The 17,547-nt window shown below is 39.7% G+C and overlaps 1 protein-coding gene across 3 annotated transcripts in view; it reads left to right on the top strand.

The window, feature by feature from the left end:
* The window catches only part of tasora (transcription activation suppressor a), a 55,751-nt gene that overhangs the window by 21,760 nt on the left and 16,444 nt on the right, over window positions 1-17,547 (top strand). For all 3 annotated transcript variants that reach the window (XM_043708103.2, XM_043708102.2, XM_043708104.2), the window contains exons 8-13: window positions 7,507-7,526; window positions 10,021-10,123; window positions 15,749-15,852; window positions 16,533-16,636; window positions 16,994-17,063; window positions 17,175-17,246. In XM_043708103.2, the coding sequence (XP_043564038.2) occupies window positions 7,507-7,526; window positions 10,021-10,123; window positions 15,749-15,852; window positions 16,533-16,636; window positions 16,994-17,063; window positions 17,175-17,246 (473 nt within the window). The remainder of the gene's footprint in view (window positions 1-7,506; window positions 7,527-10,020; window positions 10,124-15,748; window positions 15,853-16,532; window positions 16,637-16,993; window positions 17,064-17,174; window positions 17,247-17,547) is intronic.

Genomic DNA, 17,547 nt, shown 5'->3' with positions numbered 1-17,547 from the left:
AGGGGACTATATTGACAGGGAGATTTGCTAGAATTGCTCGGGAAGATTTAAGCTAGTAAGGCGGTGGGGTGGGACCGAGGAGATAGTGAGGAAAGACATCAATCTGAGACTGGTACAGTTGAGAACAGAAGAGAATCAAACAGTCATGGCAATCGGGGACAAGGTAGGACAAATAATTTAAACTGCATTTATTTCGATGCAAGGGGCCTAACAGGGAAGGCAGATGAACTCAGGGCATGGTTAGGAATATGGGACTGGGATATCATAGCAATTACAGAAACATGGCTCAGGGATGGGCAGGACTGGCAGCTTAATGTTCCGGGATACAAATGCTACAGGAAGGATAGAAAGGGAGGCAAGAGAGGCGGGGGAGTGTCTTTTTTGATAAGGGATAGCATTACAGCTGTGCTGAGGGAGGATATTCCTGGAAATACATCCAGGGAAGTTATTTGGGTGGAACTGAGAAATAAGAAAGGGATTATCACCTTATTGGAATTGTATTATAGACCCCCTAATAATCAGAGGGAAATTGAGAAACAAACTTGTAAGGAGATCTCGACTATCTGTAAGAATAATAGGGTGGTTATGGTAAGGGATTTTAACTTTCCAAACATAGACTGGGACTGCCATAGTATTAAGGGTTTAGATGGTGAAGGAATTTATTAAGTGTGTACAAGAAAATTTTCTGATTCAGTATGTGGATGTACCTACTAGAGAAGGTGCAAAAGTTGACTTACTCTTGGGAAATAAGGCAGGGCAGGTGACTGAGGTGTCAGTGGAGGAGCACTTTGGGGCCAGCGAACATAAATCTATTAGATTTCAAATAGTGGTGGAAAAGGATAGCCCAGATCTAAAAGTTGAAGTTCTAAATTGGCGAAAGACCAATTTTGATGGTATTGGGCAAGAACTTTCAAAAGCTAACTGGGGGCAGATGTTTGGAGGTAAAGGGACGGCTGGAAAATGGGAAGCCTTCAGAAATGAGATATCGAGAATCCAGAGAAAGTATATTCCTGTCAGGGTGAAAGGAAAGGCTGGTAGATATAGGGAATGTTGGATGACTAAAAAAATTGAGGGTTTGGTTAAGAAAAAGAAGGAAGCATATATAAGGTATAGACAGGATAGATCGAGTGAATCCTTAGAGTATAATAGGCAACTTTAGCAAATAGAGTTAAGGAGAATCCAAAGGGGTTTTACAAATACATTAAGGACAAAACGATAACTAGGGAGAGAATAGGGCCCCTCAAAGATCAATAAAGGCGGCCTTTGTGTGGAGCCGCAAAAAATGGGCGAGATACTAAAAGAGTAATTTGCATCATTATTTACTGTGGAAAAGGATATGGAAGGTATAGAAAGTAGTGAAATAGATGGTGACACCTTGCAAAATATCCATCTTACAAAGGAGGAAGTGCAGGATGTCTTGGAACACCTAAAGGTGGATAAATTTCCAGGACCTGATCGGGTGTACCCTAGAACTCTGTGGGAAGCTAGAGAAGTGATTTCTGGGCCTTTTGCTGAGGTATTTGTATCGTCGATAGTCACAGGTGAGGTGCCGGAAGACTGGAGGTGGGCAAATGTGCCACTGTTTAAGAAGGGTAGTAAGGACAAGCCAGGGAACTGTAGACCAGTGAGCCTGACGTCGGTGGTGGGCAAGTTGTTGGAGGAAATCCTGAGGGACAGGATGTCCACGTATTTGGAAAGGCAAGGACTGATTAGGGATCGTCAGCATGACTTTGTGTGTGGGAAATCATGTCTCACAAACTTGATTGAGTTTTTTTTTGAAGAAGTAACGAAGGATTGATAAGGGCAGAGCGGTAGATGTGATCTATATGGACTTCAGTAAGGCGTTCGACAAGGTTCCCCGCGGGAGACTGGTGAACAAGGTTAGATCTCATGGAATAAAGGGAGAACTAGCCATTTGGATACAGAACTGGCTCAAAGGTAGAAGACAGAGGATGGTGGTGGAGGGTTGTTTTTCAGGGTGGAGGCCTGTGTCATTTACATAAATGATTTGGATGCGAGCATAAGAGGTACAGTTAGTAAATTTGCAGATGACACCAAAATTGGAGGCGTAGTGGACAGCGAAGAGGGTTACCACCGATTACAACAGGATCTGGACCAGATGGGCTAATAGGCTGAGAAGTGGCAGATGGAGTTTAATTTGGATAAATGCGAGGTGCTGCATTTTGGGAAAGCAAATCTTAGCAGGACTTATACACTTAATGGTACGGAGTGTTGCTGATTAAAGAGATCTTGGAGTCCAGGTTCATAGCTCCTTGAAAATGGAGTCGCAGGTAGATGGGATAGTGAAGAAGGCATTTGGTATGCTTTCCTTTATTGGTCAGAGTATTGAGTACAGGAGTTGGGAGGTCATGTTGCGGCTGTACAGGACATTGATTAGGCCACTGTTGGAATATTGCATGCAAGTCTGGTCTCCTTCCTGTCGGAAAGATGTTGTGAAACTTGAAAGGGTTCAGAAAATATTTACAAGGATGTTGCCAGGATTGGAGGATTTGAGCTATGGGGTGAGGCTAAACAGGCTGGGGCTGGTTTCCCTGGAGTGTCAGAGGCTGAGGGATGATTTTATAGAGGTTTACAAAATTGAGGGGCATGGATAGGATAAATTCCCTGCGGTCTGTGAGTCGAGAACTGGAGAGCATAGGTTTAGGGTGAGAGAGGAAAGATATAAAAAGGACCTAAGGGGCAACGTTTTCACGCAAAGGGTGGTACGTGTATGGAATGTGGTGGAGGTTGGTACAGTTGCAACATTTAAGAGGCATTTGGATGGGTATATGAATAGGAAGGGTTTGGAGAGATATGGGCCGGTGGGACTAGATTGGGATATCTGGTCGGCATGGACGGGTTGGACTGAAGGGTCTGTTTCCATGCTGTACATCTCTATGACTCTGACCTGGTGAAACCTCAAAAACAAAGGAAGACTTGCATTTTAAACAGCATAAGCAGCAAATAAGAAAAAAGTCAGAGCAAAGCAATTCTACGACCAATTCGATCCAAGCTCAGCAGTCCTGTCACATCTAGTCATGAATGGTGGTGGACAATTAAACAATTCACTGGAGCAGGTGACTTCACAATGTCCCCATTCTCACTAAAGGGGATCCCAGCACAAGTGCAAAAAATGAGGCTGAAGTAGTCACAAAAACCTTCAGCTGGAAGTGATGAATACATGATCTGTTTTGCCTCCTCCAGAGGTCCTCCACTTCACAGATGCCAGTCTTCAGCCAATTTGATTCAATGCAATTTGTGTAATGACAAACAACTAGAGGCACCAGTACTGTGAAGTCTATGTGCCCTGACAATGTTCTGGCAATAGTATTAAAGAATTGTACTTCAAGACTTGCCACACCCCTACTCAAGCTGTTCAAGAGAGTTGCAGTGCTGATACAATACAGCTACCTAACAATTAGGAGAAAGTGAAGACTGCAGATGCTGGAGATCAGAGTAGAGACTGTGGTGCTGGAAAAACACAGTAGATCAGGCAGCATCTGAGGAGCAGGAGAATCAATGTTTCGGGCATAAGCCCTTCATCAGGAATTGTATATAGGTTGTCCTGTTCAGGTCCAAATTGTGTTCGTCTTTATGTAGTTCGGAGTCCATGTGGGATCAGTTGGTTCCGTAGGCAGGTACTGAGGAAGGAGATATGGCTGTGGTAGCAAGTCTGCTTCAGGATGTGGCTAAAGAGCTTCAGGGTAGACCAGATGAACTGCGGGGTGCGGTGAGAGAGCGATTTACTGAGATCCTTACAGAGAAAAGAGGAGAACTTAAGGGAACTGGGTCTGGGTGGATTACTCTTCGGAGGGTCGGTGTGGACTGGTTGGGCCGAAGGGCCTGTTTCCACACTGTAGGAGTCTAATCTAATCTAACCAAGGTAGACATCCTGGAAAGAGGGCTTCACAATAGGGTTGAAATCAACTTAGTGAGGACTGTAGATGCTGGAAATCAGAGTCAAGTGTGTGGTGCTGGGAAAGCACAGTAGGTCAGCCAATTTCCGTTTAGTCAGTCTACTCTTGTTCATCAGTAAAGTGATGGAAGGTGAGATCAACAGTGGTGTCAAATAGCACATGCTTAGCCTGCTCATGTATGCTCAGTTTTTGTTCCATTTAGCACTTGATTCATGCCAGCCTTGCACAAACATTGACCAAAGAGCTGTACAGAGGGGAAATGTGAGTGACTGCCCTTGACATCAAGGCTGCATTTGAATGAGTCTGCTATCAAAGACTCCAAGCAAAACTAAAATGAATAGGAATCTTGGAGAAAATTCTGGCTAGATTCAGACCTGGCACAAGGGAATCTGGTTCTGGTTATTGAAGGTCAATCAGCTCAGTTCCAGCTCATGTCTGCAGGGGTTCCTTAGGGTAGTGCCCTTGTCCCAGTCATCTTCAGTTGTTTTGTCAATGATAATTCCTCCATCATGAGTTCAGAAATGTACAGTGTCCACTACCATTCCTGAATCCCCAGGTACTGAACAATCCATTTGCAAATGAGATCGTAAGTGCACTGTAATGGCCATCTCTGACAAAATGAAATCTAGCCATTGCCTTTTGGCATTCAGTCTCATTAGCATTACTCTTGACCAGAAACTAAACTAGATTAGCCATATAAATACTTTGGCTTTGTGAGCAGGTCAGACACTAAGAATCTTGCAGTGATTGAGTCCTTAAAGTCTGTCCATCATCCACAAGGCACAGGTCAAAAGTATGATAGAATATTTCCTGCTTGTCTTGAGGAGTGCAACTCCAGCAACACATAAGAACCTTGACACCATCCAGGACAAAGCAGCTCATTTGATTAGCACCACATCCACCAGCCCTCAGTAGCAGCAGTGTGTACCATCTACAGGATGCATTGCAGAAATTCTCCAAAACCTCTTAGAGAGCACCTTCCAAACTCAGGACCACTTCCATTTAGAAGGACAAGATCAGCAGATACTTTTGAACACTACCAGCTTTAATTTCCTATCTAAGCTGTACACCATTCTGACTTGAAAATATGGCTATTCTTTCGGTGTCACTGGGTCAAAATCCTGAAGCTCACTCCCTAATGGCATTGTGGATCTATTTGCAACAATGAAAGGTAATAAAAGCCCGCAGACAATGATGCCCACATCCAGTGAATGAATAAAAAATTCTAAAGTGGTACGTTTGAAGTTAGTTTTCCTCCAGTGGATTACTCCTGCTATGGATTGTTCTTATCTTTTTCCTGATGCAGTCTAAACATTATGATGCAATAGTGCCACTTGCCCTAAATGACTCATTGGAACTCTGACCACTCGTGCTGCATTTCTTAGTGGACTGGAAGAATAATACTGAGAAAATTTTCTGCTATGCTAGCCTGTATTTGGATAATGGAAGTTCTCCATTATAACTGCACAATATTTCCTGCACTACTCTAAATTTCTTGCAAATTTATTGCTCTGTACCTTTCCACTAGTTGGTGGCCTATAGATCACACCACACAAAATAATTGTCAACACGGAGTTGTAAATCGTACCCAAGCATTTGTGCAAATATGTAATGTTATTTCTGCTAAATGACTTTAGAGATACAAAATGTTCAGTCTGCCCTTTTCATTGAGAGTGATCCCTTTTTGTTTTTCATATTTTATACTATTGGACCTTTCCTTCCTTAAAGGTACTTAAGAAACGAGCAATGACTTTTTGTAAAGAAAACAATGATTTATTATACAGTAAAAAATTGATATTTAAATGAAAGTATTCATTATGCATAATTTTAGGTCAGCAAATAAAAAGGTTTTTAGCAAATGTATATATCTTTTAAAACCTGTGATTCTATCTTGGATTAATTCCTTAATGAAGGTTTATATACCTCTGTGTTTTTCGCAGTCAGCTTGAGGCTTTCTAAATATTCTGAACATGGCTTTTCCCTTCTAGACAGATCAGCCATTCCATTATGGGGAGACATTGGCCCAGTGGTATTATTGCTATACTAATAATCCTGTTGTTCTAGAGACCCAGGTTCAAATTCTACCATGGAAAATGGTGGAATTTGGATTTGTTTTTTTTTTAAAATAAATCTGGAATTAAGAGTCTAATGATGACCATAAAACTGGTATTGATTGTCAGGAAAGTCCCATGTCCTTGAGTTAAGGAAACTGGCATCATTATCTGGTCTGGCCTACAATGTGTTTGCCTCTTAACTGCCCTCTTGGCAATTAGGGATGGGCAGTGAATGCTGGCCTAACCTGTGATCCAACATTCCAGGAACAGATTTTTAAAACTCACCAATCTGTACCATTCTTCCAGGTGGAAAAAAGATAACAGAGCTATAATGAGGCAAACTCCTCCTTTACATATTTTGTTTTTTAGTCTTTCCTAATTTTCGACCACTGAGATGGCTGCTTGCCAAGAAGAAACTTGATTGAATATAACTGGAATGATTGTTTTATTTGTTTCCTCAGTGTTTTTATGGTGCCAAATTAAGATAGTATTCAGCTTACCTGCAGTTGTATTCAGGAAATTTTGTGATTGGTGGTCTTTAATGGAATGTGACTTTTTTTTTCAGGCTGCTTGAAAGCTATTCTCTCTGAAATGATTGTCTTTATGATTGTCTATATGTTTACCTTGGTTTCTGCCTACAGTAATGATTATAGACTTGAAAAATTCAGTTTTGGTACTTATAAGATTTGGTCCGCTCTAGGCGGCAACCAAATGCTGCTTTTGGCCTTTTCAGTTCTGCATCAGAGAGGAGTAACTTAAGATTTTAAAACATTTATTCATCCACGGGGATGAGGGCATTATTGACCTGACCAGCATGTCTTACCTGTCCCTAATTTGCCCAGATGGCAGTGAAGAGTCAACCACATTGCTGTGGGTTTGGTCTCACATGTAGGCCAGACAAGGTAGGTTTGGCAGTTTCCTTCCCTCGAGTACATCAGTGAACCAGTTAGGTTTTTCTGACAATTGCAATGAATTTGTGGTTATCACTAGATTCTTAATTCCAGTTTTGCTTCGAATTCAAATTTCAACATCTGCAGTATTAGGTTTCAAACTCCAGTCCCCAGAATATTACCTGGGACTCTGGATTAACAGTACAGCGATAATACCACTACGCCATCACCTCCCCAGTTAGCTGTTTAAGTCCTACAGTATTTGCTGTTGGGGGAGATAGACTGAACTATAATGTCTCTTCCACTTCTCCGAGGAATGGAGTGGTCTGACATGCTTGTTAGAAGTAATGGCCACTTGGGTGAGGTAAAGGAAGATGATTTGGGAACCCAGGATCTATGCTAGGGAGTCTGTGCCTTTGAAAAGCATGAGAGGAAATTCTTGAGTAGGCAGAAATTTTCATATTTCATGAAAGAGCAATGACTGAAAATAATTAATATTGTATGAACCAAGTCACAACCATGTTGAGTTTCTTCAAATATGTTTTGATTTGCAAAGTTCACCAGACAGGCTCTATTAAGGATGTCATTTGTGGGACAGAATTGCTTATGTATAGTAATACACTTTTTTACTTTTTGTTCTTGCAGCATAGATGGCATCCAATCAGGTACGTTCATTCTCATTTGCATGTTTGAATTGGTAGATATCATAATGCACTGTGTACCTTTGCCTTGATTTGGCTATAACCAAGGTGGAATTCTGTCTTCTGAGGCAGGAGCAGTGATGAGGACAAGGAATGCGAATACTCCCAAGAGCTTTCATTGTTCAGAAGAAACTGGGCATCCAGAAAGAGTTTTATTGTTGTTGCATTTAATGGTATGCCAGTCCCACCAGTCTTGACGTCAGAGTCTTAATGGCTAATAGTAATAGTGTAAGGACATGACCAGTTCTACTGATTTTTTTCAAACAGTAGATTGTATCAACCTTAGTAAATGTTGTATATTTGTGGCTACTAACTGAGTTGTGTTGTGTTGATCTGCTGGCAACAAGTACATATCAGTGCTACTGCAGAATGGTTTGAATTTCATTACCATTTGAAAATTACATGCACATTGGTGGCAAGTATATACCAATTATTCTATTCTAGATCTATGCTTAAAAGTAACCAACCCAGTGATCAAACTTAGTGTTACTTTGTCTGACCTTTCCAGCTGGGCTGCTTTGAATACTTTACATGCACTGGGTTAGATTCAGTGAAAAGTATGTTAACTGTAGCTCATTTTTAAACAGTCTGTTAACAAGTGTGCATTTTAAAATATTTTAGATCTCCTACATTTGTGGAGAATGTGTTTCTCTGTGGTCGTCCCTCACCTACCTGCAAGTTGATGGATTAGGAGTACACCACTTGCCCCTTTTGAGTCAGCTCCACCATTCAAAAAGATATCTCATCTGATTTTAAACTCATTTCTGCAAACCTCCAATAGTCTTTCACCCCATTGCTTATCAAAAATCTGTCTATCTCTTGCCTTGAAATATTCAAGGAATTTACCTGCACTGCTTTTTGAGGAATGTTGCAGACATTCACCATTCTCCAAGAGAAAACATTTCTCCTTGTTTGTCTTAAATTACAGATCCTTATTTTTAAACAGTGACCCCTAATTCTAGATTCTTCCACCAGCAAAAACATCCTTTCTACATTCACCTTGTCAAGTCTCTTCAGGATTTTCTATGTTTCAGTCAAGTCGCCTCAGTACTTTTAAACTCCAGTAAATATAAGTCTAGTCTGATTAGCTTTTACCCATAAAACAGTCCATCCATTCCAGGTAAACATTCTCTGAACTGCCTCCAATGCATTTTTATCTTTCCTAAAATAGGAAAGCAATATATAGTACTCCAATTTAGTCTTACCAGTACTTTGTGCAACTGAAGTATAACCTCCCGACTTTTATATTCCCCTTGTAATGAATGATAACATTCTATTACCCGAATATTTAACTTTTGTGATTCATGCTCTTGGACACCCAGATCCTTGTGTGTCTCAGAGCTCTTCCATCTCTCAACTATTGTTTTTGACTGACCCTGCCAAATGGACAATTTAAACAATTTTCCAATATTACGCTCTCTTTGCCACATCTTTGCCCACTCACTTAACCTATCTGTATACTTTTGTAGCTTCCTTGTGACCTCTTCAACTTGCTTTCTTACTTTTCTTTTTCATCAGCAAATTTAGCAGCTATACCTTTCTTTCATCCACATCTTCTATATAATTTGGAAAGAGTTAATGCTTTAGCGCTGATCCCTTTACCAACTAAACCCATTATATGTCCACTGTTTCCTGCATTGCATGTCAACATATGTTGTCCCCTACACCATGAGGTTTCCTTTTCTGCAGTAGCCTTCTGCTTGGAAGCTTATCAAATGTCTTAAGAAATCTAAGTACAGAGCATCTGCTGGTTCCCCTTTATCCACCATACATGTTAGTCCTTCAGAGACTTCAATAAAGTGCTTGAACATGATTTTTCCTGTCACAAAATTGTGGTAGCTGCCCGATTACCTTGAACTTAACTAAGTGCCTTCAAATATTGTATCTTTAATAGCTTCAAACATTTTTACCCAAGACAGATGTTAAGCTAACACTCCATAGTTTCCTGCTTTCTTTCTCCTTTTTTTGAAGAAAGTAGTTATATCAGCTACATTCCAATCTAATGGAACATTCCTCAAATCTAAAGATTTTTTAAAAATTAAAAGCAGTGTATCAACTTTCTTATTAGCAACTTTTATAAGACCATAGGACGAATGCCATCAGGACTTGGGGAATTGTTGACCCACAGTTTCCCATAATTTGCAGTTTTTGTGAATTCCTCCCTTCCCCTTCCAATTCCTGATTTGATATATATTTCTGAACTGAGCTTTCTGAAATTTATGTTCATCCTTTGATTTTATTTTTTGAGCATTTTCTTGGCAGATTATAGTGGTTCATTTCACACACAACCCTTGGCTTTTGTGCCTTGATCTTTTTAGACTCCTTTTCATCTCTCAGTTTTATATCTCAACATTTTCTGAAAATTACTTTTACTCCTGAGTTAACAATAGCTATCTGCTATGTTAGTTTAACTTAATTTTCAAAGGTCAGTCAAAAAAACTGAGTTCTGCCTGTTTAGGAAAGTCTTACACCATCTGGAAGGGACAACTCATGAACAAGGGGAGATTTATATGCTTTGGCTTTTTACGATCAGCTACTCAACCGTTTCTGCCATTCAAACTGTAAGTAGTATTGTTTTACTCACTTCAATTTTATTTGCACAATGGAGAAATTTAAGAATTAACTGGGAGTGACCATATGGTATTGCTACTCTATGTTAGTGTTTTGAAAATTCTGACTTTGTAGCCTAGACGGTGCCAGAGAATGACAACTTTGTACACTTTTCACTGTATTCCTATACTTGAATACACATGATAGTAAACTCTTATTCTAAAAAAGAAATTGCAATGCAATGACATGGAGATATCCTGTAATGGGTGAAGAATTTGCTAATATTCTAGTTCTGAGTAGGATTTTGGTATAAGTATAGCTGTGAAATGTCTTTTTTTTGAAGGAATATTAAGTTTAAAGTCTGTCAAAAATTTAGAATAGTGTTTTGAGGACAGCCTTTAGTGTGCACTTCGTAATTATGGCAAGAAATCATTTATAGTTAAATGACAACTTACCAAGTCTGTTCAAAATAGATTATTAAATTGTTAAGGCAGTCTTTGTTAAAAATATTTTTAAAACTGCCATTGTGTTGTGTAGGTGTACAAAGATGGGAAAATTTACTGAGGAAAAACCCTAAATACTTCAATACAAAGCATACCATGATTTAACTGCAATTGCCCAAATGGTTAACCAAAGCAATAGTAACTGCTAAACAATGCTTACTTCTGCAATAAGTCACAGACTGATGCAGCACTGACCAGTGTGTGTTCTTCCAAAGATTAACAATTGATCTTGTTCCAGTTCTTGTTCAAGCAATGCATTTCGGATTGTAGTAACAAACTTTGAAAAGAAAATATTTTCTCATGTTACCTTGACTTCTGTGGCAGTCACTAGGAATGAGGCCTATGGTTATAATTTTTTTTGCCATTGGAGACAGTTTGCTTTCATTTATCATTATTCATATCAGAGCAGTTTATGTTTTTGAACACCCCTATTAAGTTTACTATTCAAAGGAGAACAAAACCACTTTTCCAATGTCATTAATTACCAGCAGTACCTCATCCCCAATACCATCCCAGCAAATCTGTTCATCCTTTCCAAGGCCTTTACACCTTTCCTAAAGTGTACCTAAGTGGGACTACATCACTCCAGTTGAGGTCACGCTAGTTTATGAAGGTTAAGCTTAACTTGCTTTTGCGTTTTGGGGAGCTGATAGCTTTGTGATATTGTCACTGGTCTAGTAATCCAGAAACCTAGATAATATTTTGCGGACCAGGATTGAATCCCACCATGTAAATGGTGGAATTTGAACACAGTTTTTAAAAAAATATCTAGAAACAAATGTCGAAAGATGACCATTGTCGATTGTTGTAAAAACTCATGGATGAGTAATGCCCTTTAGGAAATACTGTCCTTAAGGGCGGCACAGTGGCTCAGTGGTTGCACTGCTGCCTCACAGCACCAGGGACCCAGGTTCAATTCCAGCCTCGGGTGACTGTCTGTGTGGAGTTTGCACATTCTCCCTGTGTCTGCGTGGGTTTCCTCTGGGTGCAGGTCAGGTGAATTGGCCATGCTAAATTGCCCACTAGTGTTAGTGTTAGGAGAGAAATGGTTCTGGGTGGGTTACTCTTCGGAGGGTCGGTGTGGACTGGTTGGGCCGAAGGGCCGGTTTCCACACTGTAAGGAATCTAATCTTATCTGGTCTGGCTTGACTCCTCACCTATAACAAGGTGGCTTACTTCTAATTGCCCTCTGAAATGGCCAGAAATTCCATTCAGGTGTATCAGCTGCTAGAAAGGAAGAAGAGAATGAAACCAGTAGTGATTTGAAAGCAATGCAACAAATCGAGCTGGTCAGTTCCTCAAGACCATACCTGCTAGACTTGATCTGCAGTAAGTAGTGAGAGAATCATTCAAGTGGGGAAAAAATACTTGACTCCATCCTCATTGTTCTGTCTGCCACAGATGCATAAGTGACCAATGAAAATATTGGTAAGAGTGACCACCACCTATTGGAGACAGCATCCTGTCTTCACGTTGAGAGTATTCCCTGTTCTGTGGCACTATCACCTTACTAAATTACTTCAAACAGATCTGGCAGCTTGACTCAGCATCCATGAGATGCTGTGGGCCATCAGCTTCAGGTGAGTCATACTCCCAACACCGTTTGCAACCTCAGCTTGGCATAATTCCCCATCAAGCTTGGTATCAATTCCTGGTTCAGTGAAGAGTGCAGGAGGGCATGTTGGGAGTAGCATCGTGCATACCCAAAGGTATAGGGTCAATCTGGTGAAGCTACAGAATATGACTGCTTATATTCTAGACCACATGAACAGCAAGAGCTACATATTCCACAACTGATGGACCTGATTTTAACTCTAGTTCTGCCACGTCTAGTCGTCAATGGTGGTGGACAATTATATAAAAAAAGGAGGATCCTGCACAAACATCCCCATCCTCAATGGGGAAGCCCAGCGAATTAGAGCAAAAGATAGGGCTGAAGCATTTGTGAGAATTTTTAGCTAGACGTTCTGTGTTGGGATCCAGCTTGTCGTCCTCCAGAGATTCCCAGCATCATACATCCATTTTGAACCAGTTTCATTCACTCCATGTAATATCAAAAAATGGGTAAAGGCACCGGATATTGCAAAGGCTATCAGCCCTGACAAGATTTCAGCAATGCTGCTGAAGACTTCTGCTCCAGAACTTACGACAACCTTAGTCAAGCTGTTCCAGTACAGCTATAAAATACTCAGGTACATCCTCTATATAAAAGGACAAATCTAACCCAAACAATTACTGCTTCATCAGTCAAGTGATGGATGATGTCATCGACAGTGCTGTCAAGTAGCACTTGCTTAGCAATAGCATTCTTACTGACCCTCAGTTGGGTTCTATCAGGGCCACTAAGCCTCAGACCATAACCTTGGACTCAAACATGGAGAAAGCTGAATTGCATAAATGAGGTGAGAGTGACAGCCCTTGTCACTGAGGACCCATCTGACAGAATATTAAGGAGCTCTAGCAAAACCAGAATCAACTCAATACAGTTGGAATCATCGGGAAAACTCTGGTTGGAGCTATACCTGACACATAGGAACCTGGTTCTGGTTGTTGGAGATCAGTCCAAAACATCTCTGCAAGAGTTCCTCAGAGTAGTTTCCAAAGCGCAACCATCTTCAGCTGCTTCAATGACTTTCCCTCCGTCATAAGGTCAGAAGTGGGGATATTTGCTGATAACAGTACGATGTTCACGAATTCTCAGGTACGAAGCTGTCGATTCCTAAATGTAGGAAGATCTGGACAGTATTTAGGCTTGGGCTGACAAGTGGCAAATAACATTCACACCACACAGGCAATGGCTGTCTCCAACAAGAGAGAATCTAACCATCATCCTTTGATAGTCAATGGCATCACCATCACTAAATTCCTTACTATAAAGTTCCTGGTGATGACCATTGAGCAGAAACTGAACTGGATTAGCCATACAAGTAAAACCATCAATTAGTGGAGAAACTCGGCAGGTCTGCCAGCATCTTGGACAGAGTTAACCTTTCAAGTCCAGTAGTGCCGCCCCCTCCCCCTCCCCCCTTACACTCATGGCTGATTGAACATGCCTTTTGCCCATTCCATCCCCAAAATCATATATGCCACTGATATTTAAAAGATTAGCTTGTTCTCTTTCCATGGATGCTGTCTGACCCGCTGTGATTTCCAGCATTTATTGCTTAAATATTACTTAAGGTTTTTGTAAGATTCAACAAAAGATCACCCTTCGATCTTTGAAACTCTGTAAAATACAGACCTGGTTTGCCGAGTCTCTCTTCATGGAGACCATCCCTGGGGCAAGTCTGCTGAACCTTTGTTGCTCTCTGTCCATGGCAACAATATCCCTCTATAATATTTTTCGTGAAGTAGGGAGATAAAAACTACACACGTACTCTAGGTGTGATCTGACCAAGGTCCCATAAGATTGAAGCAATTGTGTGGTACGTTGTCGAATGTTCTCCATCTAAATCTGTGTTGTGCCTCCTTTTCCTGCTACATGGGCCACACTCACTTTGTAGTGAGGTAGATATAATGTATTCATCAGCAACTTAACTATGCCCACTTAATCTTCCAGAATACCTATTTTTTGGTACTTAAAACTAACTGTCCTCTTTGATTACTTTTCCACTAGTTACATTTATAAAAGGTTTTCTAATGTTCTCTTTTATGAAGGCTATCAATTTAATTTTTGTACTTTTGCTTTTACCCTCTATTCTCTTCAGGAAAATCATCTTGCTTTCTATCTTCACCTTGTTTCTCTACTAAATTAGTAGCCTGATAATTGTCACAAGCCTATATTTTTTGTCAAAATGCATCCCCGGAGCGCTAGCTTTTGAAATTGTACTCCTTTGAAACTGTACTCCTTGCAGGAATGTATCTATTCCTTAATCAGAACTTAAAAGTAACAATCTTTTCTTATGTGGCATAGAATTCATAATATTTGTTTTCCGTATCCATTTTTTAATTTCATTGCATTTGGATCAGATCCTTTAACTCTCGCTGAAATTAACCCCTAGTTGAGTGTTTTTAACTCTTGCTTATATCTTGCCCTTTCTCGATACAATTTCAATTATGATAAAATGATCGCTGTTCCTAAATCCTTTCATTGAAACATCCTCCACTTCATTTCAGGAAATAGATATGGCAGGTTACTTATCAGGCTAAGAGTACTCTGACCAAAAAAATTCCCTGTCCCTATTTTAAGAATTGTGTCTTTACCTTTTACACTGCTAGTTACTATCTTTGTTCACTTAAGATAATTTAAAGTTTCTTTCATTACTACTTTGTAGTGTGAAGTGGTCAGTTAGCTTGGTTTGCCATGCAGAGTATGCCGAAAGCAGTTTTTGAATCTTTCTGTAATTTGTCCAGAAATGTGCTCTTTGAACTTCGTCCCCGCATCTGGTGACCTGTAAAATACGTTATAGTTGATAGGAGCTACTCAATAACTAAACAAATGCTGCTTTTAATCCCTAGCTATATATTTTCAGTGTTTATCATTGTTTCATTTATCAATGCTTTTCCTGTTCTTTGAATCAGTTTTGTTATTGCTATTTTTTCATATTCCCATGTTGTGAATTGTGCCTATAGCTCACCAACTTCATTTTTCATGCTGTCTTTCAATTCCAGACAGGAAGATTGTGCTGTGTGAAATGCCAGATGTTATCTTCACATTGACTGTGTTAGACTCTTATCACTCTGCAGAGCCTTGAATGTTGACACATTTTTTAAAAAGGCTATCTTTTTATGGTGGTCCATGTTTATGGTGATGACCTTATCTGGCCCCATCAAATTAGGTATACAGTTGGTTCTGCTATAACACGTGTTCCTTCTATGCAAATAAGCTTTAAGGCGATTGAAGCATTTAGACCATTATTTGCAGAACGTGAAGTTTATTTGCTTGTATTTGGTATAATGCAGTTCCGGCCCCATTAGTTTAAATGACGCGGCTATTGCATGATTTTCTTGTAACACAAAAATATATGAGAACTGAACTGTCGCGTTATATCAGAACCGACCGTAAGACTGTTAAACAAGCTGAATAGCTAAATACTTCCTGCTTTTTCCAATTTAGATGGGGCATTTGGTGTTAATGCAGATTTTATTTGTTGAATTTACAAAGATCTTTTATCAAGTATATCTCTCTTTTAGGCCAGAGAAACTTGATATTGAAACAGTTATGAGTGTTGATTGCTTAAAGAACAAGGTACCAATGACCGTGTTCCAGAAAATAACTTTCTCGGGGACAAGAGAAGGTAAGAACGAAGTCTGTGATTAAACATTTTGTTGACTTTGTTACAATTTCCACTCTCAGCTTTTGTGAATCACTTAAGTAAAATCACTTGAGCTGTAATTCTTGATAATCCTCATCTTCTGCATGCGTAATTAAGAGTGGATGAGAAGGGGATAGCTAACCAATGTATTTTTTTTAAACTGGAAGCACTGCAGATGCTGTCAATCGGAAACTAAAACAGAAATTGCTGGAAAAGCTCAGCAAGGTCTGGCAGCATCTGTGGAGAGAAATCGGTTAATCTTTCGGGTTCCGTGACCTTTTTCAGCACCCTTCTGAGGAAGGGTCACTGGACCTGAAATGTTAACTCTGATTTCTCTCCACAGATGCTGCCAGACCTGCTGAGCTTTCCCAGCAATTTCTGTTTTATTTTTTTCCATTCTGAATTAGAAGATTTCCGGACCATACCATCTTTAAAACCAGAATGAAAACTTAGCTTGCTTGCCCTACCCTTATCCTTTCTCCTCATCCTCACCTCCTTTTTGCCATTTGAAACAACCCACAATACAGGCATTTTTAAACAGCCTGCTGTCCTTGAAGAGAAGTTGATTTGTAAATTTTCTTGCAGGTGTCTCATTTATTGAAATGTCAGGCCAATGAGTTCTGCTCAACAATGCTTAGAGCCAGTTTAATTTTTCCCCCCAGCACTGAAGAATGGATTATATTATAGCTTGTATGAGTTTGTGGAACACAGAAAAGCAGGAAGCAATTTGGAGTCTCTGCTTCATAAACTGGAAGAGGAAAAGCTAGTGAGTTACATGTTTAATTCCATTGAGGTCTGGTGAAAGATTTATTGAAAAGTAATTCAACATTTGAATAAAATGATATAATCATTTGTGTTCATAGCTTGCTTAGAGAGTAATTAAAATGCTTGGAAGTCCTGCTCAGTTTGGCTTGTGCATGTCTGCTCTTCAGTTAACAAGTGGAAGATTAAAGCTTAAAAATGTACTGCATGTATGCTGTTGTTGTTGCTCCTTTACTTGCACACGAAGCACTACAGTGCTGTATTTTCCAAGCACTTGCCATCAGCACTGCTGTTTTCCTTGGGCCAATTTACTCTTGTTCATATTTGTAGCATTTTAAAGGCTTAATATCTTTATACGTAGGTTCTTATCAAACCGTTGGGTGATCGGGGATTTCTACTTTTATTTTCTCCATTAGAGATGGCAGATAATGGTAAGTGTGATTATTCAGATTTTTGTTAAATATTGACATAGAATTATGTAATTTTAAATACAGCTAATTGATTAATAATTCTCATTCTGAATGTATTTTTGTTTAAATCAGAATCTCAAAGCTCGAAGTCCAAGTTTCTTCAAGCACTATTTTTGTTTCCTGAGTCTAGATTGATTGCTATTGGTAAGTTAATCTGTATGAAGTAGCAGAAATAAGTGCAGAAACCATAAACGTGCAAACTTGTTAAATGAAATTATCATTTAAACAATTGTGTCATAATCAGTATCTACTTGCCTATCTTTGCATTCTCCTACATCCACCAATTTGTTAATAAAAGCAGGTATTCATTACCACTCTGGCTGGACGGGTTGAATGTAGCAACTGTATAATTACCTTGTGTGTCTCAGTTGATATTAATAGATTAAAATAGTCCAGAATCTAATTAAAGGCGACTATCTTTGCCCTCACTTGTTTAATTGAATAT

Source organism: Chiloscyllium plagiosum, unplaced genomic scaffold, assembly GCF_037043375.1.
Source record: "Chiloscyllium plagiosum isolate Xiang-an unplaced genomic scaffold, Cpla_swu_hap1 HiC_scaffold_14, whole genome shotgun sequence".
Classification (NCBI taxonomy): Eukaryota; Metazoa; Chordata; class Chondrichthyes; order Orectolobiformes; family Hemiscylliidae; genus Chiloscyllium; species Chiloscyllium plagiosum.
The sequence above is the reverse complement of the archived record's forward strand: the minus strand, read 5'-3'. Positions and strand labels throughout refer to the sequence as shown.